At 36.4% G+C, this 25,446-nt stretch overlaps 1 protein-coding gene across 1 annotated transcript in view; it reads left to right on the top strand.

Annotated features, from left to right (window-relative positions):
* Nucleotides 1-25,446, top strand: part of LOC145662927 (suppressor of lurcher protein 1-like) — a 2,696,516-nt gene that overhangs the window by 1,753,595 nt on the left and 917,475 nt on the right. Inside the window, exon 6 of the mRNA XM_081728947.1 lies at nt 15,868-16,024. Coding sequence (XP_081585073.1) covers nt 15,868-16,024 — 157 coding nt within the window. The remainder of the gene's footprint in view (nt 1-15,867; nt 16,025-25,446) is intronic.

Genomic DNA, 25,446 nt, shown 5'->3' with positions numbered 1-25,446 from the left:
AAGTGCTCAATAGGTTTTCTTTCCTCACCCTAGCATGTGTGTTATCTGCATGTGTGGAAGACTTCAGAAATCTGGATAATGACTTTGCTACAAAGTACAGTAGTGAAGTAAGCTCAGATTTCCTATGGCAAATATTGACCTTCAGATATTATAATAGAGCTGAAATTGGTAACCTTTGAACAATTCGGGAAATAGCTTTGTTCTTAGTGGAAAATGGATTTTCTCTCGTCTTTTCTTGAAATGCTTACCGCATGTGTAATTTTTCTAACAATACCAGTAAGTGTGGCTTCTTCTCGAAATGAAAGTTCGTTAAGAACTACTAGAGACCTCATAACAAAGGCTAACAAATTTTGCTATATTAAACGTAGAACGAAAACAGACTTCAAGATTAAACATAGGCAAGACTGTTTCAGATTTTGATTATGCTAAAGCTGCGAAAAAGCTTTTTGAAACGACTTTATTATTATTATTATTATTATTATTATTATTTTGGTGTTGTATTGTACGGTACTTTGTATGTTTGAATATTTGAATTTATTACAATAAGTTTTTTTTAAATTGTTTCAGCAGTTGTGCAACATCCCTGATGTTCCCTTTTTATTTCTTAATCATCATATTTTTTTCTGTAAATAACACAAGTATAACTATGGTACACTATAAATAACATCATTTCTTATATTGTTTGTTTTCTCTGCACTCAAGTGTTTGACTCATATTGTTCGACAAACATTTGGACGTATTACCTATCTTAGGTCTAGCCTCTTTTATAATTGTTGGCTGGAGAAGTATTCCAAATGTTTGTTAGGAAACCGATGTACGTTGATCGGCATTCCCAATATTGCGCCATTTTTAAAATTGAGCTGGTTATACTGTAAAACGTAGTTTATTTGAAATATAACTATGTGTCGTGCATTAGACGTAAATATAACCTATTATGAATATTAGTAACTTCAAGATCTTACAACTTAAAATTGTACGTATCGTGAGTTGAAATATGCTGATCATTATAAGAAAATCAACAAAAACAAGTTTCAGCATGCTGTAGACTTCAGTCTTCTCTGACAATTTCCTCGACAATACACAAGAAACCTTGCTACAAGAGGCAGATGGCAGCACTAGTTTGACTTCTCCTCGGGTCACGCAAGAGGACAAAGTGGGCTGATCGTCATTCCCTTCCTCTCCCTAATTCTTCTCCATACCTACTTTTCGAAAACCAAAACGCTCAAAGATTTGCTACAAATGTTTGAAAATTTTCAGTAGAAAGCTTTTATTTTATTCAATGTTCGTAAAAAGAATTAAACTGTAAATCTTAATGTTTATTTTTAAAAATCAGATACTAAACTGTTATTTACATTAAGTGTTTCAGTTATTGATTGCCAAGACAAGCAATATTTCGTACCAACATACATGCTGGGAAAACAATGAGATATGGATTTATCATTTACGTAGATAAGAAATTCCACCTTGTTTCTATAATTTTTATACACGTAATTTGTGTTCGGTAGGAGAAAAGGAAAGCAAAATGCTGTATTATACTAATATAACAATGTAATTGTAATTGTTAATAAGAATGTAGAGATACGAATCAAATTACATTCATTTCATATGAGTCGATAACTATTCCACACTAGCCAATATCCTTGATTTTTGTTAATTTTTCGGGTTAATATTAAATTATTTCAAAATGTCGCCATCTTTATTAATGCACGTGCAAATATGAATAAAATTATATACATTTCTTCCATTTAGTGTTATTGTTATTTATTTTAGTACAACGTATCACATATATGTTCTGAAACCAGGGGAGACGGTGATGATGATAACAAATGGAGTAATGAAACGAATGAATTGTGAAAAAGCGGGAGAATTCCGAGAAAACACACGCACATGATATTTATCATTAATAAAACACTTTGGCGAGAAATGGGATGAAACCAGAAAGCCCATGCACCACAGATGAGCCCTCTACCATAGACCCACCGCGCTCTCATTTCGTCAGTGCCGACGACTGCACAGTGACCAAAATCACTTATTTTTGTTAATATTCAGGAAAATGCCATTGCAATTATTGATGTATATGGTGATTCAAATCGAATGATACCTATCTTGAGACTCGAAAATAGTGTTCATTACTGTAAAAATTTGGGAGCTAATTTTCTTAGTTAAAATTCAATTTTTGGTCCAATACCGTACGTTTCTACCTGTCAAATTTTCAAAGTTGAAATCGCCCTAATTACTTTACAGCCAGGTAAGCTTTAAATAATAATAATAACTGCAGTTTATAAATAATTAATGAAAGATTGTACCCATTGCCTATTCACGTAAAGTAGAATTTCCCCAGATCATTGAAAAATAATATTATATTCTTTAGTTACTATACCAGCGACGAATTTCTGATGGAACTCAAATTTTGGATCAGACTATCCCTTTTATACCACAGTAATTTCTGTTTCTATGAAATTTTTGAGCAGAATTCATTGCATGTATTACGTACTCACTACCAAAACTTCAGGTTATAGGATAACATGCGATCAGAATATTTTCAAAAAATTAATCGAGGCTTTTCTTTACAAGAAACAAGGATAAGACCTATATTCAAACCACTGATTGTCAAAATGTTTGCATTCCCATCTAACAGTCTTTTTGTCTACTAATAAGACAACTAAAACTGAAGTTGACGCTGTCAGGTAGTCATACATATCCAGTTCTTCTTACTACGTTGATTAATGTGAATTTTTCTTCCTAGAATAAGTCCTAGGAAACATCTTAAAGGGCCTGTGACACATCCATAAGGTGTCTGGGCCACAACAACCGATTTTGATAAAACTTGGTAGACTAATATGACACCTTGCAAAAATAATGTAACTAGCAGGAATTTGTCGAAAAAGCTGTAGTTTCTGAGATACAGTCGATTCATTAAAGATGACATTTGTCGTGATATCTCGAGAACGGATCCACCGGGATCAAGCAAACTTTGCAAGCCATAGTAGATACACGATAGCTTTAAAACGAAATTAAAACGAATTGTCTGCATAAAACGAGAATGCGTATATCTCGAAAACGTGAAGACTGCGATATATTTTTCTCTTCCTTAGTTTGAACTGTATGAGCATAATGCAAGAAAAGAACTAGACTTAAAGGTGAGCGTTTTCAAGCAATTGAGGTGAGAAGATATTGAAGTGGTCTGTCCCCGGACACCTGCCTCTAGTTACGCACACTGTCTGGCTTCTCAGTCATACATTTCCATTACACCTGTGTAGAAGTATATAGTTAACGTTAATAGTCGCCATATTCTGGTCGTAGTGAATACAAGTACTGTAAGTCATTAATGTTGCACAGCAGTAACACAGTATTAAGAGAGCGTAAGGATAAGCTATCAAGCCTATTGTCGCGGTCTATTGGAACGCGTCAGTGTGCTGCAGGCATCTATGCTTCAAAGAAACTTGCAAAATCATAGGCCATATTTAGTGTGGCCATGCAACGAGACCTTTGTGTTTGTCTCTTCTCGTTACATGAAACAGTCTCGTCACAAAAAGTATAGCCTGGTTCCAATTAGGGATGGGAAAACCGGTTTTTATAAAAACCGGAAACCTGTTTCTAGAAAACCGAAAACCGAAAGAAACACGTTTCGGTTTTCTCCCAAAACCGGTCTGGTTTTCACCATAACCGGATGGGTTTTTCACCGAAACCGGTTTCATTTCCTCAAAACCCAGTTCGTTTTTCCACCGAAACCGGGTTCGTTTTCTCCAACACCAGTTCGTTTTTTTTACCGAAACCCGTTTCGGTTTTCTCCAAAACCCGGTTCGGTTTTCTTCAAAACCCGGTTCGGTTTTCTCCGAAACCCGGTTCGGTTTCTCACCAAAACTGATTTCTGTGAAAACGGAATCGATTTCCGGAGAACAACGGATACTATTCTGGTAAGAAATAGAACCAATTTTTTTTAAAAAAACGGAACCGGGTTTGAAGAAAACCGAAACGAGATTCGGTGAAAAATCTGCTTTGTAGAAAACGGATAAACGGTTTCTGTGAAAACCGAACCGATTTCGGTTGAAACCGGTTTCGGTGAAAAATCGGGTTTTTGAAACTTTTCAAAACCCGGTTTCGGTTTTCCTGAAAACCGAAAGCCGGAAAACCTGTTTTTGTGCCTATCACTAGTTTCAATAGATCGCGACTATAGGCCTCATAGTTTTTCCTTACGCTCTCTTAATACTGTGTTACTTTTGTGGAACATTGATGACTTATAGTACTTGATATCACTACGGCCCGAATATGGCGACTATTAACGTTAACTAAATGACTTCTACACGGGTGTAATGGAAATGTATGACTGAGAAACCAGACAGAGTGCGTAACTAGAAGCGGGTGTCCGTGGGCAGACCACCCCAACATTTTCTCACCTCAATTGCTTGAGAACGCTCACCTTTAAGTCTAGTTTTTTTTCTTGCATTATGTTATACTCGTCATATAGTTCAAACTAAGGAAGAGAAAAATATATCGCAGTCTTCACGTTTTCGAGATATGCGCATGCGCACAATTCTTTGCGCATTCTGCGCAGTTCTGCTCAGGTGCAGACAATTCGTTTTAATTTCGTTTTAAAGCTATCGTGTATCTACTATGGATTGCAAAGTTTGCTTGATCTCGGTGGATCCGTTCTCGAGATATTACGACAAATGTCATCTTTAAAGAATCGACTGTATCTCAGAAACTACAGCTTTTTCGACAAATTCCTGCTAGTTACATTAGTTTTGCAGGGTGTCCTATTAGTTTACCAAGTTTCATCAAAATCGGTTGTTGTGGCCGAGACACCTGATGGACGTGTCACAGGCCCTTTATCTCAGGAAATATGTTACGACATATCTCGTAGGAAATCCTTCCCCTTTTATGCCATACACGTAACTACACTGCATAACCTACTGATATTGATATCAAGCGCTATATTGTTAAATTGCACACCTCTAAAAAGCATATAAATCAGAAGATAAATTAGCAAAACATATCTCATCAGTTCCTGCACCCCGTCTTCATTTTGTCAAGTATTTTTGCTCTTTCACCTACATGCGGCTGACTTGGAGAAAACAAATTTGTTTTCACTTTCTCTCACCTGATGTTGCTTAAACCGAAATCTTACGAATTTTGTTTCCAAAATGGAGCGTGGTCTGAACAAAAGAAATTTCATAGGATCGTTCAGATCATAGGAAATAACTTGCGATCTGATGCCATACACGTTGAGATTTTGACTCTAGGAAAAATCGTAAGAGATTTCCTAGGATCTATCCTATAGTGTATAGCAGGCCTTAGAGAGACATGATAGTTCAGTAGTAGAGCGCTTACCTCTGGTAAGTAGCCCTTAGTTCGACCCCAGATCATATGAGTTTTGATTGATAATATCGTATTTCTTGGGATTTCTTATGGTTTTCCTGCTTCTTCCCACATTTTCATGTCATCCGTTGCTATAGTATATATTATAATCTTTCATATAACAAAAGAAATTTCATAGGATCGTTCAGATCATAGGAAATAACATGCGATCTGATGCCATACACGTTGAGATTTTGACTCTAGGAAAAATCGTAAGAGATTTCCTAGGATCTATCCTATAGTGTATAGCAGGCCTTAGAGAGACATGATAGTTCAGTAGTAGAGCGCTTACCTCTGGTAAGTAGCCCTTAGTTCGACCCCAGACCATATGAGTTTTGATTGATAATATCGTATTTCTTGGGATTTCTTATGGTTTTCCTGCTTCTTCCCACATTTTCATGTCATCCGTTGCTATAGTATATATTATAATCTTTCACTTCCATCGACTATGCATTTCTCTTAGCCTAAAGAGCATATTAATGGCATGTTAAAACAAATATTTAACTTTTTTATACGTTACTCAAATATTTGGTTACTAATTGATGTAATTTCATTAACAGTAATTTTACTAGTATTTTCTAGATTTTCCTAAAATTTCAATAGCTTCTTCCGCTACTCTAGTGACAAGCGCCTACGCTTGGATTGGATTTAACCCCTCTTTCAGCAGCAAGGCTATGTAAGACGTGGATCTACAAGTGAGATCCGAACAATATGAACTCGCAACAGGAACCGAACTGTGGTCTCCCTTGCCAAAGTTACCGTGTTTATCTTAAGTGTAAGTGGTCCCGAGTTCGATTCCCGTTGGGAGAACATTAGAATTTAAATGTATTACGCTGGTTCAGATTCCATTTTAAATTGAAGATACAGAATTGTTTCAGAAACTCCCGGTGTCAAAAAGAAACGCTAAATTTCAACAAATAACCAATCCCAATTTCAGCGATGTACGTTGGCTTGTTATGTTTCCTCTTATGTCAACAGTAGATTCACCAGTTAAACGTTCGAATTCATATCGTGATCCAGCCAGTTTTAACATATGCACTATTTCACTACAAAACATCAATATTATACAGGAAATATATTTTCACAGATCAATTATTTGGTTTAAAAGCATTTATAATCTAAGTATTCAAGCTGCACACTTCAAACCAAAAATTCATTTTCAAATCGATCTACACGAAACCGACACACAAAATAATGTCCAGCATGGTTTTAGAAGAAACACATCGTACATTTCTCTATTTAAATACATATCCAGTTGTCTAAAAATGATCTATCGAGCATTTGGAGGTCATAAACACTTACAAAAAGGGCACAATTGATTGTCTTTAACAAAAACGTTAAAAAGCAGAAAATAATAATACCAAGCGCTTAAAATATGAAAATAATTAGTTACCACTATCTATAAATAAACATTGAAGTGTGTTCCAAGTCAAATAAAATAATGCCTCGTAAAATCACAATTCAAACCGATTTTATATTAGGAATTGATTTGTTTGTTTAATTCTTCGTTACAGTCTCATAAAGGTGGCAAAGCCTCTGGTTTACTTGAAAATAGCTGAATTGGGTTGATTTGCATTGATCATTACTTGTTAGTACCGAGGCTACATGAGACGGAACTCGTTATTTAAAATGTAATTCCAGAAGCAACTTGGGCTTCCATTCAAACATGGCTGATCGCAGCTGAGGGGAGCTATCCCCATGAATCTGCGAAGGTGCTATACTGTTCGAAGTAATTTTCCCACCAAAAAAGTAATTGTTCACCTGTTTGTGAATCTGGCATTCCTGCACCATTAGCGTGGGGAATAAGATAATTAAATTAGACAAAGCTATATTTTGTTGAGAGAAGCAATGTAAATCTGGAGTACAATACGGTAGAGGGCATAAGTTATAAACACAAATAATGCATAGTGTAGAGAAGTGACGATAATACGAGAAATGCGAACACTGAGAAAAATAAGTGGTAACCTAGTGGGGGTTAATGGACAATTTAGCTGCTAGAACCAGTTAATAATTTGTAACAACCCTTCTGAGACAAAAAAGGTTAATTTTACGAGGTCGCCGGTAATCAATCAAGAAAGGTTACTAGAAAATGTGTAGAAACAATCCAGTGTTTGGTTGCTATTAACCTATAAAATAGGTTAGAAGAAGGTAACCAATTCAAGAAAGTTAATTTAATTTAAAACACTGTGTTGTTATCAACCGATTTTCACACAAGGAAAATTTAACCCTCCGAAACTTGTTTACTGGTAACACTGCATTACTAGAAGTACAAACAGCAAGGTTGCCATTTGCAATTTTAAGAACGAAAGGTTTTAAGAATTATGAATACATCCGAAGGAATAGGAAAACAGTTATTAAAATATGGATTCTACATAAATTAATAGAGAAATGTGAAGGAAAGTTTATTTACGGAGGTTTATGCATATTCTGAGATTTAAATGAATAAAATGTTATGTGACATGATTCTAGTACAAATATCCACAGTAGATGGTAGCACTATTAGTTATGTAATTGTCGTCAAATATTTCACTCACTCGTAACAATAATTTTGTAATGTGTTCAGGAAACATAATGCGTTTTACGTTGCTTTACGGTACAAATATCAAAATCCTTTTTCGTCTTTGCTTATAGGGAAGAGTATCACCCAAACAAATTCTCACTGTTAGTTGTAAAATACTTGTGATATTGGTGGCTTATAAGGGTAGGGCGTTACCCATAATACTTTCAAAAACACATCGCCAGAGAACAGCACAAATAGAAGACATGGCCAAGAGCTCGACACTTCGGGAAAACAAAAACCCGCCAGAAACACTGAGTCTGAGAGCGTTACCCTTTAAACGGGATGACGAAAAAAAATACATACTATTTGGTCTAGGAATTAATTCGTGCGGTTGGTACGCACACATTGAAGCTGTAGTACAAACACAAAATACATAAATACCTTAAGAAAAATATTGTCCATCGCTAGCCACCACTTTCGCCCATCTGTCAGGCAATGTACGGATTCCGTGGCGAAAGAAGTCCTCATCCTTGGAAGCGATCCAGTCAGAGACCCATGTTTCGATATCTTCTGAAGAAGTAAACCGCTGTCCAATCAAATCGTTGTTCATGCAATCGAACAAGTAGTAGTCCGAAGGAGCAACGTCTGGTGAATTCGGCGGGTGGGGTAAAACTTCCCATCCGACATTTTCTAAATAGGTTTTGACCGGTTTTGCGACATGTGGGCGAGCGTTATCATGTTGAACAATAAGTTTATCATGTCTGTTCTCCCATTCTGGTCGTGTTCTGGCCAGAGCTTGCTTCAAACGCATTAATTGTCGTCGATAACGTTCTCCATTCATAATTTCACCCGGTTGCAGCAGCTCATAGTACACCACACCTTTCATATCCCACCATATGCACAGCATAACCTTTGCACAGTGAATATCTCGTTTTGGTTGTGATGGACCTGGTTCACCTGGTTTCACCCAGGCCTTTTTTCGTTTAGGGTTCTCGTAATGGATCCACTTCTCATCACCCGTAATAATTCGATGCAGAAACCCCTTTCTGCTCTGTCGTTGAAGCAGCAATTCGCAAATGGTTTTTCGTCTTTCAACGTCTCTGTCTTTCAATTCATGTGGAACCCAATGTGACATCTTTTGAATCATTCCCATGGCTTTCAAGCGTTTGGAGACTGTTGTTTGATCAACGCCTAATGCTGCTGCAAGTTGTTCCTGCGTTTGACACGAATCCTGCTCGAGCAATGCTGTCAATTCTTCGTCTTGAAATTTTTTTTGGCTGTCCAGCTCGCTCTTGGTCTGCCAAGCCGAAATCACCACTTCTAAACCGTGCAAACCACTTTTGACACGTTCGCTCAGCTAGAGCATGGTCACCATACACTTCCACCAAAATACGATGACTTTCAGTCGCACTTTTCTGCATGTTAAAGTAATGCAGCAGGACACCCCGCAAAAACACTTTATCAGGCACAAATTGCGCCATGTTCACTTAACTACAAACTGGTGTTGTTGACGCTTTAATCCACTGCCCTATACTACGAACGATACGCGATGACAGGGGTTTGCAACACATGTGTGGATACACGGAACTGTGGGACACTCCGTTCGTTGCGCCATCTCTTGTCCACCCGCACGAATTAATTCCTAGACCAAATATAAATGAAAATAAATTTAGGTAGTTATTATCTATTTTAGTATTATATTTTTTGATGTGCTCGTGGCTGAGTGAATATCTGTTACTGTTGTTTATTAAATAAGTTATACTAATCAAAATACACGGTTAGAAAGTTGTCGCACCCTGTTTCGTTAACCGAGCAGTCGGTTATTCCAACATACTAACAAGGTTACCGGTTACAGGCTATGATTGATAGTGGTAACTACGTGATCGGTTAGCGTACCCCTGTGAGTTATTACACTGTAACCTAGCAATGTTAACCTGTAACGCAAGGTTACGATCACCTTCTCTCGTTAACCTTTTTGGCTTGGCTGCTGGAACACACGACTCTGTTGTCTATATATTGACAAACTAACTTTGTTACTGTCCACCTTTTTCTTGTTTACTAGTAACCTTTCTTTTTTTTTTTTTGCGTGAAGGAACCTATGAAATAAAGAAAAATACCATAGAAGATTTGCAGTGTGGACAGAATGAAATTTCAGCAAATACATCAATGACATGTTTAGGGCAAAGTACTCGTGGTCTAATGGTTGCTTAAGGTAGCCGACCAAGAATCTGAATAACCACAATTCGAACCCACTTCAAGTGTATGTCCTCTCACACTTTTATTTACTTTTACGATGCTTCATTGGTCAAAACGTTTTAATATTTTATGCTGAAGTAAGGTAGAAGTGACATTATCGTTGACGATATAATTTTGACAATGAAAAAAAGTTTGTATAATTACTAACATAGTAATGCGACAAAAGTTAGAGCGGATTATATAATTATTACGGAGAAGCATGCTCAGTAACGTCATGCACATTGTTTACAACATATAGTCCAAATCATTCTCTCTCCACATAGCATACCTCAACATTTGACAGTAGCTCAGCAAGAAAAATTGTGGGCCGTGCGTCAAAGAGCAGAATGCATCTAAAATCATCAGAGCATATGGTTGTAACAGACAAATGGTTAGATCGCAAATGGTTAGATCGACATCAGGATGATGGAATTAACTGGGCCAAATCTTCGCCCAGAGGACAACAAATTCAGCTCAGGATCAAGCGCTCATAGAAGACATCAGGAAAAATCCAATACACCATAGATCCGTTTAGAAGAACAAAGCTGTAGAGTACAGCAGTTCCCACAAAACAATACGACAAAGGCAACCGACCTCTGGAATTGTCGTCCGGTTACCAAGACTTTTCTCACGGAGGCACAAAATGAGACGAATAAAATGGGCACAGCGGAAGATTGAACTTCCACAGTTATACTGGGACCTAGTTGTACGGAGTGATGATAAGATGTTCCTGTTCAATCAACGTGAAGATTCGTCCTCTGTAGATCACTAAAGACTAGATATTTGCCTCAACATGAAGTGCAGAGAGAGCATTCCGGACGGATTGCGGTACATTTCTGTGGCTACATGACAACCATTAGCTCAGGGGAACTGATTCCAGTGCCGTGTACAATGACCAGTCAGGTTTATATAGATGTCTTGGAGAATGCCTTGCCACAATTCCTTCGTGAAAATTTTCCATAGCATAACAAGCTTGTTCTTATGCACGCCATCAGTGCTGTGCATACATCCAGAGAAGTTCAGGCATGGTTACAAGAATCCTCAGAATTTATCTTCATGAACTACTTTACATGATCTCCTTATCTCAATCCAATAGAACATCTATAGGCCTTCATAGTACAAAAGTGGTAGGAAAGGCGAAAGATAGAAATCAGGCGGTTCTAGACGTCTTATGTTGTAGAAGTATGGCAATACTTGTCATTGTTCGGCACATGCTGGAAATATGGAAGAGCGACTATATACCGTAAATGCAGCGCACGGTGATTACAGGAAATTGTAATGGAATTTTGTATCTCTATTGGCATGATAATTAATAGGGGGCATGGATACCGATGATGTGAGTTTGGTGGTGCTATTCAGTGCTATGCTTGACAGTAGCTCAGCAAGAAAAATTGTGGGTCGTGGGTCAAAGAGCAGAATGCATCTAAAATCATCAGAGCACATGGTTGTAACAGACAAATGGTTAGATCGCAAATGGTTAGATCGACATCAGGATGATGGAATTAACTGGGCCAAATCTTCGCCCAGAGGACAACAAATTCAGCTCAGGATTAAGCGCTCATAGAAGACATCAGGAAAAATCCAATACACCATAGATCCGTTTTGAAGAACAAAGCTGTAGAGTACAGCAGTTCCCACAAAACAATACGACAAAGGCAACCGACCTCTGGAATTGTCGTCCGGTTACCAAGACTTTTCTCACGGAGGCACAAAATGAGACGAATAAAATGGGCACAGCGGAAGATTGAACTTCCACAGTTTGCGACAAAGAGTTTTTTCAAGCTTCTCTCGCTTCCTCACTTTTATCGATCATCAGTTACTGCGTTTTATTGTAGTATTCTTTATAGACTTAATTGAATAACTGTGGGACATTAAACTAACGAATTCATGTTATTTTTCACTTCATGATTGTTGTTTGGTTACCATAGAACAATAACACTTGATGTGTGAACAAAAATGTTCCATTTCGCTGATGAAAATGTGACTGTTTTCATCTTCTACTCATTCTTTGTAGAGAAGGAAATTACTATGTGTGCTTTTCGTTAGGTTCATTTCTCATTGCTTATTTTCCAGACTACTGTATGGGTTTGACTTTTATCTCTCAAATTTTACAAATTACCAAAGATCGGTATGTCTAGATCATTTATTTTGGTTCTATTCCACTAATTCTTTGATCATATGATTAATGTTTATTTGAAGCGTTCCCTTCTGGAAACTAAAATACGTCCCAGAAAACAGCATATACGTATTATTCTATTTCCTCAGAAATGTCTACAGCGAAATATATTTTCACTTCATTTATGAAACACAATAATAATGCATATTACATGTATTAAATATACACTGCTTGACAATTGCTAAGGAACAACAGATTTGTGCCACGTAACATTCCCAGTAGTCGACCAATTACAGGCAAATGCAACGCAGAGGGCGTAGTTCAGCAGAACCTGTTATCTGTATGAAAGGTAGAGCACAAAATCTCTGTATTGAGTCGAAAGTGCATGCTGTGAGGTGTTTGACGTAAACAGCGCCATAGGTGGTGGAACTCAGTTCTGTGAAATTCAGTGTGGTGGGGCACTAAATAACTACAAAATGGCTTCAAGGCAGCATTTGCGTGCGTAAGATAGTGGACCTGCAGTTGGACGGCTGGAAGCTAGTCAAAATGTCACTACTGTGACGGCAACAAAGGGAGTGTCAAAAGTGTCATCTCACGATTGAAAAAGGCCGCGGAAGGTGTAAATGCGATGCGAAAACACGCCGGTGGTCGTAGAAGGAAAACCGTACCTCAAGACGATAGATAGGTATCTCTAGTGGCGAAAAGGAACAAACAGCGTACTAAGGGCCAAATAGCTGCAGACCGTGCAACTGCTACCGGTGCACATGTATCTGCCAGAACCATTTCGCGGCGCTTAAATCAGGTTGGTCTTTATACACGGAAGACTGTTAAATGTATCCTACTTCAACCAGGAAATCGTCGCGAAAGATTAAAGTGGTGTCAGGGACATGTTGGATGGGATTAGAAACAGGGTCAAGATTTATGTTCTCCGACGAATCCAGTTTCACTGTGACAACTGATTCTGGCCACAAGTTACTGTGGAGAGAGCGAGAAACACGTTATGCACAGCATAATGTTCATGAACGTGATCGGTATGGCCAGGGCGGGATGGTGTGGTCACGCATTATACACAATGGCTGAACCCCGCTTCACATCTTTGAGCGAGGTAGCGTGATATGGCAGCGGTACTGCAGAGAGATTGGTGGTACTATAATATTCGTTGTTTCCTGGGTGTGGTAGGTCCGAACTTTCTGTTTATGGACGAGAATGCGCGCCCACACAGGACCGCTGAAGTATCGGACACACTTGAACGTGAAGATATTACACGTATGCATTGGCCTGCATACTCTCCGGACCTTAATCCGATTAAGCATGCGCGGGATGTTCTTGGTAGACGTATTTCTCAGCGAACGACCCCTCACTGAAGCATGCAAGAACTGATAAACGCTTTGCGAGAGGGGTGGGGCAATATCCTCAAGGACTCCTCACTAGTTTAGTGGACCCATGAAGAACAGACGCAGAATGTGCATTAGTGTTAGAGGAGGTCACATATCTTACTGAGGCACTCATACCAGTGTCCTTCTGGTAGGAAGACCCATTTTCATGGCTTTTTGGACATGCTCCAAAGAGTATCTTTTTCTTTTTTCGTTTTCTTCTTTTTCCATGTGGCGCAATGTGTACCATGTTCCAATAGAATAATAGCACACTGTGTCTACTGCATACATATTGGTTTAATTTCGTCCCTCAATGTCTATTCTGAATTATTCCTAAAATGGCGCTGTTCTTTAGCATTTGTCAAACAGTGTATAACTAACAAAACAACAGACATAAGGCATGACAAGAAAAAAAAAAGGTAAAAGTTAAAAGTTGGCATTCTGCAAGCAAATGGTCGAAGCACGTAGAGGGCATATTATGATCAAAATAGAAAGTTAAGAGTTCTATTCCGCTGTAGCGTTACTTCCCCTTTCTTTTCTAATTTAACCAAAGCTTGCTTCTATTTCCTTATTTGATGAACATTTTAATTAAATTATTATGTTACGATGATGAAATTATGTTAGGTTAGATTTGTATTTTTCTTCTCTGTCTTATATTTTCAAACCTAAGCGTAGACCCTGTAAAAGAAATGTAGAATTTGTGTAGACAGCTCTTGGAAAAATTCTCTTACGATAAGATTTTTGTTTTCAATTTTGTTCTGTTTGTCATACATGATAAATTTCTACAAAAATAAAACATATAAGGAACTGGAGTGATTAATCGCAGTTTGAAATCAGCCTTTTATATTGTTTTAAGACGTTTTAAGGCATTCACTTAGACGTTGGCTCGTTTGTAAGGAACTTTTGTAACTTCAATCAGTAATTGTATGTTCAGGTGGCAGATTTTGGTGGTCTGTTTCTACATCCTCAAGAACAGATAGAAGAGTCCTATGAGGAAACGGACTAGTCTGTTTCTTCATTTTGAAACGAAGAAATTCTGTTTTGTTTTTCATTCTGTTTCAGGGGAATAACTCAAGGAAAGGACCCAGTGTGGAAATTTTAGTTTCGATTATAGTTTTAGTGCGATGAGAGATAGGAACGACGGCAGCGTGGCCATTTACCTCAGTCGTGATAGTATTTCAATGATCTGTCAATTATAATTAATGATCCATCACATAGACATGGTGTAATTTCTCAAGTACTTTAACATACGTCGTCCTAAATAGGTTCAGCACCCAATCAGTTACGAGTGAAGAAAAGAAACCTCGAAACTTAATCATGAAAAATACGGAAAAGATATCTCTGTTTTAACCAAGTGCATTGCAGAAATAGTAATACGTTTTGGATTCGTGAGATTTGGACCTAAACCTTTTCTTGTTTTTAACAAAATAATTTTCATTGGCATCGTATTAAGCGTATCAATTACAAATAAAAGGAAAAACTTAAAATCTCTACGCGATCCAAACAGCAAACAATGGATTCTAAACTACGATTATTCTGCAATATTTTTAAAATTCACTTTAAACTATTTTCTTTTGTCAAATATAGGCGATGTTGAAAATTTTGAAATGCGGTTTTGAGAGTTATAATTCCTACTGCACTTTCAAGTAATGTAAAATACTTTTCGATCCGTCAGCTAATTTAAACAATGTGATCCCTTATTGTATACGGGATGACAATTTATCTTGATACGAACTTGTAACTTTCAAACTAATGAACAAAAATTCGCTTCATTTATATTTGACAGAAGGAAAAACAGTTAGTTTAGAGTGAATGCATATTCAAAATTTTGTGGGGGAAAGATCAAACGAATGCATTATGTATTTGTTAGGCGGCTGAAACAAAATCAGATATGTGCATCTGTTGTGCACGCGCATTTATATATATATATATATATATATATATATATATATATATATATATATATATTTGTATTCTTGAAGGGACCGCGGTGGTTCTGTGATAGTATTCACCTTTTGTGCTTGGAGTCCCTGGTTCGATCTCAGCTCGCGTCAAGTTAACTTTATGCTGGACGAACACCGTGTGTGCGGGTTTTCTCGGGGTTCTCCCCATTTCCTCCCACTTCCTTCATTCCACCATTCCATTCATTCTTTCATAATCATTGTCTCCTTTAGCCTAGCCGGTATAACCGTGGTACGTAAAACTCAAAGATTTCATTTCATTTTTATATTCTTGAAACTTCTGTATCTTGCAAAAAATAAATTTGGACTTTTTTCTATTTTCAGGAAGTTTCCAGACAGACGGCCAGAAGGTGCCAGGAACAATATGTGATTTTCAGTTTATCAGTAGTAATCACACCGTGGCTCAGGGCCAATTTTATTCCCCTCGATACCCCTCCAGTTACCCAAAGAATATCAAGTGTGCCTACAAATTTCACGCTCGGTAAGTACTTTTACAAATATTCTTTATTTAACAACATTATCATAAACTTTGTGTTGACAAGCTTCTAACTTTGAAACAAATATAGGTTCCCAAATGGCATTTACAGTCATATGTATCACCTAGCACGAATTAGGCATTACATTTCGAATTTTAAGTAAGTTTTCAACGAATTGAATTATGTATATTATACAGTGGAATGTTATTCAAATACTTATAATATATGTACTGTGTATTAGAAATTCTTAGTGACATTTATAAATTTTGATTCAACATGAGTTCTTATGATTGTCGGAAAATCGACATGGTATTACTGCTAATATTTTTAATGTTGGCGGTGGTGGAATCACTTCCAACGATGTTGTTCCTTAACCAGTTGAGTCGTTCATTACGTCTGTTCAAGTAACCGCAACAAGCTGACTCTACGGGCCTCATGTAGAGTCGTTTCTAGAGTTGTAATAAGAGCTTGATTAACACTTTATGCTTACTTTCGTATTTAGTAGTACGTAAGTAAAGTTAACAACGATTTATATCGTAAAACTTAAATTTCGACTTTAACGCAAGTTTGTCCAAACACTTTAGGAGAAATCAAGTTGTGCGTGTCTTATTTCCTCTTATATTGCTTTCTCCTATTGTATTTGGACAACACTGTGGAAAAATCGATTTCCTTTTTCGATATATGTATATATATATATATATATATCGATGTAAACTTCATTTATGTGTTGTAAGTACGGAAGTTGGTATCTCACTTTAATCAAGCTCTTTATACAACGTTAAAAACGATTCTGAATAAGGACCTAAATGTTTTCTGTTCCGTCTGTTTGTTTGAAACTTTTACCGTAATTCTCATTCATGAATATATACATCTCAAATATATAAAGCTACATCGACTAACTCACTGACACAAAACCGCGGGTATTTCCAATTGACGTGAAAAGTTGAAATTTGGCATACTTATAGATTCAGGAGAGAAAATAATATGAAAGATCTTTAAATATTTTTTACACTTCCAGGTGGAAAAAAGAGTGGATTAAACAATTCTCCATGACATTAAATTTTTTTTGCACATCAAATATCATGTTTTAGGCAATTGGAAATGAAAAAAAAAAAAACTTACATGCTTGTAGGAGTTCGGTAGCGTTATCCAAATAAATCACAATTTTTTAAAAATGCAATTTTATTGGGGTTTTGACACTTGAAAATCTTGTCTGTTATTTAAATGGGACACATTCTGCACAATATAATTTCGATTTGAGTCTAACGTCTCGTTCAGCAGCTAGGCGACATGAGATATGAACCTACAGTTTAACATAGGTTCCCAATTGCACGAGCTTCTGCTGGAACTGGAGCCTGGGTCTCCTACTTTAAAGGTGCGTACTCTATCCACATAGACAGGAGAGAAATCGACACTACATAATTATTAGGAGCTTGCAGTAGGACTATAATGACGGAATTTCGCATGTTTGCATTGTCCCGGAACCAATGCACAGAAAAATTGCCAAAAGTTAATATTTGTAATTTCTGAAAGGTCTAAGTCACGGAAGAAAGCTTCTCTATATTATGTAAATAAGCGCGTTTTTATTTATTCACTTTTTAACATTAAATCTCATTCTTAATGTAATGGGAGTGAGAGCTTCAAATTTGGCGTGCTTGTAGGTTTCCCATAGCGTTATCTAACTAAATCACCAAAAGTAAATATTTCAAACTTTAATGACGTTTAATAGGAACTGGCAAGTCATTCTCATGTTATTTAAAACTCCATCCACAACGCACAATGTATATAGGTCTATAAATAGCTGATCTTTTGAGGAAGGCGGTTGCACCCACCATCCCCTGGACCTACCAATTATAACGACTTACCGAGGGTAGTCGTCAACCTGGTTCGTCGAAATGTGATATACAAATCTCGAGTGGTAGTAGTCTTTAATAATTATATACTATCGTTCTCACCATTTATATAAAAATGATAACGTCGATAAACAGTGCGAAAAATGGTTTATTAGTTGATATACTTTATAATATATTTTCCTTAACACTGTCAAGCACACAAACTCGCTGACTCGGTATCCATAAACATGTACATAGCAACAACTATCCCATAATAATCTCTTACATATCTTAAAAACATTCTTCTTCTGTTATTATTAAATTAACATTCTATGAAGTATAGTGCATATGTATGAGCACTTTCTGCCCAAGGTACAGGTAATTATTACCCTATCCAAAGTATTTTGTTATATAAAAATGTCGCCCGACAAATGGACTGAATATAAAAGTCATAAGCGAGTTTGGCTTTTATGTTCAAGAACCACTGGTCCGTCTACAATAATGTTTTTAAATTACATATGTTCTTTATATTTTGATCACACCTCGTATATATCTTCATTACATTTCATATATATATATATAGATACATTTTTAACAAATCTTTCAATTCATCAATATTTATTTTTAAGATTAAAGTTTCAACACAAATTAATATAATGAAAACAATTCTTGTGTTTACTCGATCATAAATTAAATTATAATTCTTCACGTTAATAAGAAAGAATTAAAATCAGTGAAAATTTATCGTTAGTTAATGATAATCAGGGAAAATTAAATTGAACAAAAATCAAAAATTAAACATAACCTACGTTTGTATAACCAAAAGGAAGAAAATAAGTCTATTTTTTTTTACATACATAAAAGACACCCTTTTGTGTATTATATATTTTTTTTTTCAGTATTCTTCATTCCTATTTATTTGAGCAAGAATGTCAGGCGCAACTAACTCTTTCACTAGATGCATCCATTTTTCCTTTGTATACTGAGTAGGTTTCCAAACTTTTAACTCATCTGTATTACGAAGTCCAATTGACGTACCTGTTTTAGCGTTCAACAATTCAAAAACCTTAGGATTTATTTCCTTAAAACATAAATAAGGACCTGAGAAAATGTCACAAAATTTATAAATCTTCTTTAACAACATATTACTTTGTGGATGTTGTTTAACAATAACTAAGTCATTGACCTTGATCCGGTATTTTCCTTCTTGCAAAGACTCTACTTGTGAATTACGTTTCAAAAATTTGTTATGTCTTCGGATTTTTACCATATTCACTAAACTGGAAGAATCTATAATTGTCGAATCTTCTAGTTTGACATCAAAATGTTGTTCCACAGGGAAAACCAAATCAGAGCCATTATGCACATTAGCAGGAGACACACCTAGTGTGTCTGATATAGAATGATTTAAAAGGTATGTAATTTGGTTGACATGCTTAATCCATTCGGCATGTTTATCTTTACAAAAGTGTCGAAACAACGTACCAAAATTGCGATGTACATTTTCTACCACAGAACTACTAGGATGGTACGGAGTTACAAAATGAATTTTAATGTTAGCCTTGTTCATGGCTTTGAGGAACACATCACTTTTGAATTGTGAACCGTTATCGCATAATATATGTTCGATAGGGCCACAATGTGGAATATACACATTCAAAATTTTATTTACGATAGCAGCGGAAGTTGCTCTACGCAAGGGATAGGCTACTACATATCGTGAAAAGATATCCATGGTTGTTAACAAATAAGTTTCTCCGGTAGCTGCTCTTGGTAAAGGTCCATATAAATCGATCGACAGGAATGAATGTGGTCTCTCAGGCGTTATTGAGAGCATTGGTTTTTGTATAGCCTGGTAATTATGTTTAATTCGCATGCATTCAATGCAGTCATTGATATAATTTTTGATTTGAGCTCTCATTCCCTTCCAGTAAAAGGATTTATTAACCAAGGCACATACCTTTACATACCCAAAATGTCCGAAATCGTCATGGTAGGCCTTTAAGATGCGTGCTGTTAACGTAGGTGGAATGCAAATTTTGTTCCTAGATTTGAATTTAAAATCTTTAATAAGTAGAATTCCGTTGTTTAATTTAAATCTGGAATTCCAATGCTTGGGACAATTACATCCCTCACCGCAAGAAGATAAATGTTCCATGATTTGTTTATATTCATGATACTTCATTTGATGTTCTCGTAAGTCTTCTATTGAAATGGTAGCTATTTCATCCTGTAAGATCTTAAATTCGTTAATGGACAAAATATGTTGCTCTTCTCCGGGAAACAAACGTGATAAGGTATCTACGGGTCCATTATCTACCCCTTTAATGTGTTGTACTTCGAAATCATAAGCTTGAAGATCTAACGACCAACGAAGTAATCTGTTATTATATCCCTGTACGCTGTTAAGGTATCGCAATGAATTATGGTCGGTAAGTACTATAAAATGACATCCGCTAAGATATGGAGCAAATTTTTGTATTGCAAAACGTACAGCCAAAAGTTCGATTTCTGTCGTGGTGTATCCCTTTTCAGCTTTCTTTAAAGTACGGCTAGCGCAATGGATAACAGCGGGTTCCTGAATAGTTGGGTTAGGTTGCCAGAGTACTGCAGAGATTCCAAGTTGAGAACCATCACACTGAACATAAAAAGGAACGTCATATCTGGGGTGATTCAAATGGATGTTTCGTTTTACGCACTCCTTCAATTTATTAAAACTATGTTCTTGAATCGGACCCCATTGCCATGGTACTCCTTTCTTTATAATCATAAATAAAGGCTGTGCTATCTCAGCGAATCGCGGGATGGCTTTGCGAAACCAATTGAAGAGCCCTAATATTTGTCGTGTCTGTTTCACATTTACTGGAGCAGGCAGATCTTCTATGGCTTGTACTTTAGATTGACTGAATTGTAAACCAGAGGCATCAATTTGGTACCCAAGAAATTCTATAGAATTCTGCAGAGATTTGGATTTCTGTAGATTGATAGTAAGGCCCGAACTTTCCAATCTGTCTAAAACTATATCTAAGTACTTCAAATATTCATGTGGATTTTTCCCCATGATTAAGATGTCATCAGCATAAGTTATCACGTTGCTACGTAAGTCTTGACCTAGAACTTTGTTCAAGCAGGATGCTAACGCCGCACTACCATTGATAAGCCCAAAGACTACACGATTGTATTCGTATAAATGACCTTCAAAACTAAATGCTGTATACGGTTTCGAATCTTCATGTAATTCGACCTGATTATACGCCATCACTAGATCTAAATTTCCGAATACACTGTTCCCTTGTAAAGAAGCTAGTATTTCTTCCACTGGAGGATACCTCACTTGTTCCAGATCAATGTGGCAATTCGTGCGTCTCAAATCTAATACCACACGTAGAGAACCATTTTTCTTTGGAACAACATGTAATGGATTAAGGTGGACGCTTCGGGAAGGCCTAATGATCCCATCTCTTAACATATCTGTAATTTGCTGACGTACATTCTCCCTGTATCTATATGGAATTATATAGGGCTTGGTTACTATGGGTTTGTCTGTTTTAACTTTAAAAGAGTAAACAAAATTCTTGCAACGCCCAGGACGTTCTGAAAAGACATTTCTATGCTTATATAAGATATCCTTAAAGTCAGTTTTTACTGTATTATCAGCAAAATCAAGGCTGCTTTCGAGTGATTTAACACGCTCAGAAAACTATACATCGTCCTTTACATCCACCAATTTTTGTGTCTCTTCCATTCGTGGATCATTTAATTTACCACTTTCTGCACTAACAGAAACATTATTCACTGTAGGAGAAATATCATTATATTGACAAGCAAGATTATCTAATTTTGGAAGCAGTTTCTGAACGATTTCCTGAGGTATACCCGGTATAGTCAACGTTTGGTTTTTAAAATCAAGCATGACACGTAGTTGTGATAATAAATCTAAACCCATAATTAATTTCTCGTTAAGTTCCTTTATTACCAGAATAGGGATTGATATTTCAAAATCTTGAATAGTTATTGTCACACGAGTAATTCCAGCTACTCTCTTTTTATGTTTACCGGTAAAATCAACTATGATAAGGTTCTCAGCCTTTTGTAGTTTAGGATTCGAATAATTACTAGTAATTGCTTTCCACAATGAATACGATAATAGAGAGGCATTTGCTCCTGTATCAAGTAAAGCTTCAGTACTTAACCCATTGACTTTAATAGGTATTTTAGCTGTACTATAGGATTTTAAAAATACAAAATTTTCTTCAATATTGAAACCATCATTGACGGTATCATCTTCAAACCAACAACGATTTACAACAGGTATAAATTGGTACTGACATCTATTAATTGCTATTTCCGAATAATTACTTACAGAGACGTCGTGTGAAAGATCATTTTCATCATTAACATGAACATATAAATTGGAAGATAAATGTTCATAAGAATTATCGCTTAAATTTCTAGGTAAATGTTCATGAGAATCTACAGCTGATATGGGTTTAACCCCTACCACATCAGCCGCAATTAGTTTAAATTTATACTGGTGTATGGTTCTAACAAAGTACATTGCACAGCACAATCATGATTATGTCCCGTATTATTGTTCTGTATAGACATTACTTCAATACCTGGATCCTGATGCGAAGTGACATCTCTTGTCCTCCCATTACGTCTATCCACGTAGTTCGCTGTATTCCTGGAATTTCGCCATACATTCGGTCTATTTTTAAACCTATTTTGATTATATGGTCTAACATATGAATTGCTACGATTAATTAGGTTAGGCGGATTCCCTACATAACTTTGTCTATTTTGCTCGTTTTGACTGCTAGAATTTACTCGGCTTAGGTTATGTTCCGTATTGTTCACACTTCGAATATTCAAATTCCGAACAGGCACAAAATGATCTGAATTATTCTTATTTTTACCCATTCCTGCTTGTTGATTCATAGCATGGTATTGAGTTTCATAGCATTGGACAAGCATTAATAAATGGTTGAAACTCATACACTGTGTGGAAAATAAGATCTGTTGTAACTTAAATGGAAGCAAATTTCGAATTGATGCTATTATTCTCGATTCCGATTGCAATGGATTAACGACCTTTAATTCGTTGTATGTATTTACAACAAACTCTACAACAGATTTATGCAATCGAGGATTGAAGTGTTGATTTCTAATGGTGGCATCTCTATTTGCCAGCAAAAAGTCATTTTCATAATTCGCGATCAATGCCGCTTTGAATTCATCATATGTACTGATGTGATCACGTACTGCTTTAAACCATAGTGAACAAGGTGGGAGTAATACATGAGGGATTAATTTCATATATTGTGATCTATCTATACACATTATATTACACTCATCCTGGAATTTCTCTAAGAAAGAAGTAGCATTCTCGTTACACTTACCACTGAATTTACTCATGGCTCGTATTTCACTCATCTTAACACTTAATTTTACCTTCCTTTTATCATTCCATGTACCCATTGGGTGACAGTTCCTATTCATGACGTGATGTGTCGTTACACCATCTATGTTTCGTCCATCTGTACTCTTCGGATGACTTTCTTCTAAAATGATATCCTCATCAGATACTGGCGAAGGTGGGTTCATCTCTGGTGAGTGTGGAAATTCCAAGCGACCATCACACGGGTTGTTATAGTATGTGTGGTCCTTAACCTGTAGCATTCTAATTTCTTCCTGTAACGTAGCTAACAATTGCGTGTTTGTACGTATGTTGTTAGCATTACTGATGACTTGGATCTTTTGTTGTTGAACAGAAGATTCGGTTACTTCTAAATCCTTTTTTATATTACTGATTTCTTGGCTCAGGTGGTTGTGATTACTCTGGCATTGCTCCGCTATTCCTTTTAATTTTTCCTCGAACTGCGAGGTGATATCGCTCATCGTCTGGATAATTAATTGTTTTGTTTCATCCGACTTCTGTTCCATTCGTTTGCTTAATTCCTCGTATTGTTTGTTAGATTCATCTGACTTCTGTTCTATTCGTCTACTTAATTCCTCGTATTGTTTGTTAGATTCATCTGACTTCTGTTCTATTCGTCTACTTAATACTTCAGAGTTATGCTTCATCGTCTGCTTTAACTCAGTAGACATCTGCATCAATTGCTGCTGTAATACTAGCAAGATTCGATCTTCTGATGATGTCATTTCTGGTGCTACATTATGTTCACCATTGTCACTATTATGGGATTCCTTTTCCATTGTTTCATTGTCCATTTTTCTTATAATTGTTCTACCACTTCGTAATATGGTCAAATTTGTATTCATTAACTATATGACAAAAAGAAAATTCAACCTTACTCTGCTTCGGGATGTGAATTTGCGGTATGGTCCCGGGTGAGGTAAACCAAAATTTTTAACTAATCCCGGTGTGAAGGCACCAAAATTTTTATAACGACTTACCGAGGGTAGTCGTCAACCTGGTTCGTCGAAATGTGATATACAAATCTCGAGTGGTAGTAGTCTTTAATAATTATATACTATCGTTCTCACCATTTATATAAAAATGATAACGTCGATAAACAGTGCGAAAAATGGTTTATTAGTTGATATACTTTATAATATATTTTCCTTAACACTGTCAAGCACACAAACTCGCTGACTCGGTATCCATAAACATGTACATAGCAACAACTATCCCATAATAATCTCTTACATATCTTAAAAACATTCTTCTTCTGTTATTATTAAATTAACATTCTATGAAGTATAGTGCATATGTATGAGCACTTTCTGCCCAAGGTACAGGTAATTATTACCCTATCCAAAGTATTTTGTTATACAATGCCAGGACATTTTCGTTTAGCGTGGCCCGCTTTAGCTTTACGAAAAGGTGCCAACCCTAATTTTAGTTATGCGTTTTATGTAAGTTTCGCAATAATATTTGTACATACATTGTATGTTGTTGATTGCTTTAATTTGATTTCCTTGCTGTCTTATGACTTTTATGCCGTCTTATGTTTACAGTGCGATATGCCGTTCTTTTGTCTCTAGGTCAAAACTCCCACAGCCAAAACTCCCACACTCAAGAAATGCCAAACGCCCACATAATCGGTCATAACTCAGCAGCAAGTGATGAGACCAACGTTAAAACACTCCTTAGGCTCTACTAAATCGATTGACACCTTAATTGCCCCTTTCACTCAATTTCACACAAAATCCGAAATTACATTGTAATTTTAAATATCTCAGCAACTAGTAATCAGCAAGTGATGAGACCAACTTTAAAACACTCCTTAGGTCCTACTGAATCGATTGACACCTTAAGTGTCCCCTAAGACAATTTCCGACAAAAGCTGCCTGTTACCAAAATTTGAGCGTCCGACAATCGTAATGCACAAATCCCGCATAGGTTTCTTCTCTTTAAGAATATTAGGAACACTGTTCACGCTTTTCTTGGAAGAGGACAACATTCACAATTGATGCAACTAAAGTTTCACGTCTTTTGTTAGAATGCTAGCTAAAATGTCCGTTCTTCACATGTAGAAAGTAGGTTATGGAAACTATTATGGACTTCTTTGAGTCCTTTCCTCCCTTGAGATATGCATTTCAATGACATTGTAATGACACTCCATTTT

Source organism: Thermobia domestica, chromosome 10, assembly GCF_964235325.1.
Source record: "Thermobia domestica chromosome 10, izTheDome1.hap1.1, whole genome shotgun sequence".
NCBI lineage: Eukaryota > Metazoa > Arthropoda > Insecta > Zygentoma > Lepismatidae > Thermobia > Thermobia domestica.
This window is presented reverse-complemented; position numbering and strand designations above follow the sequence as displayed.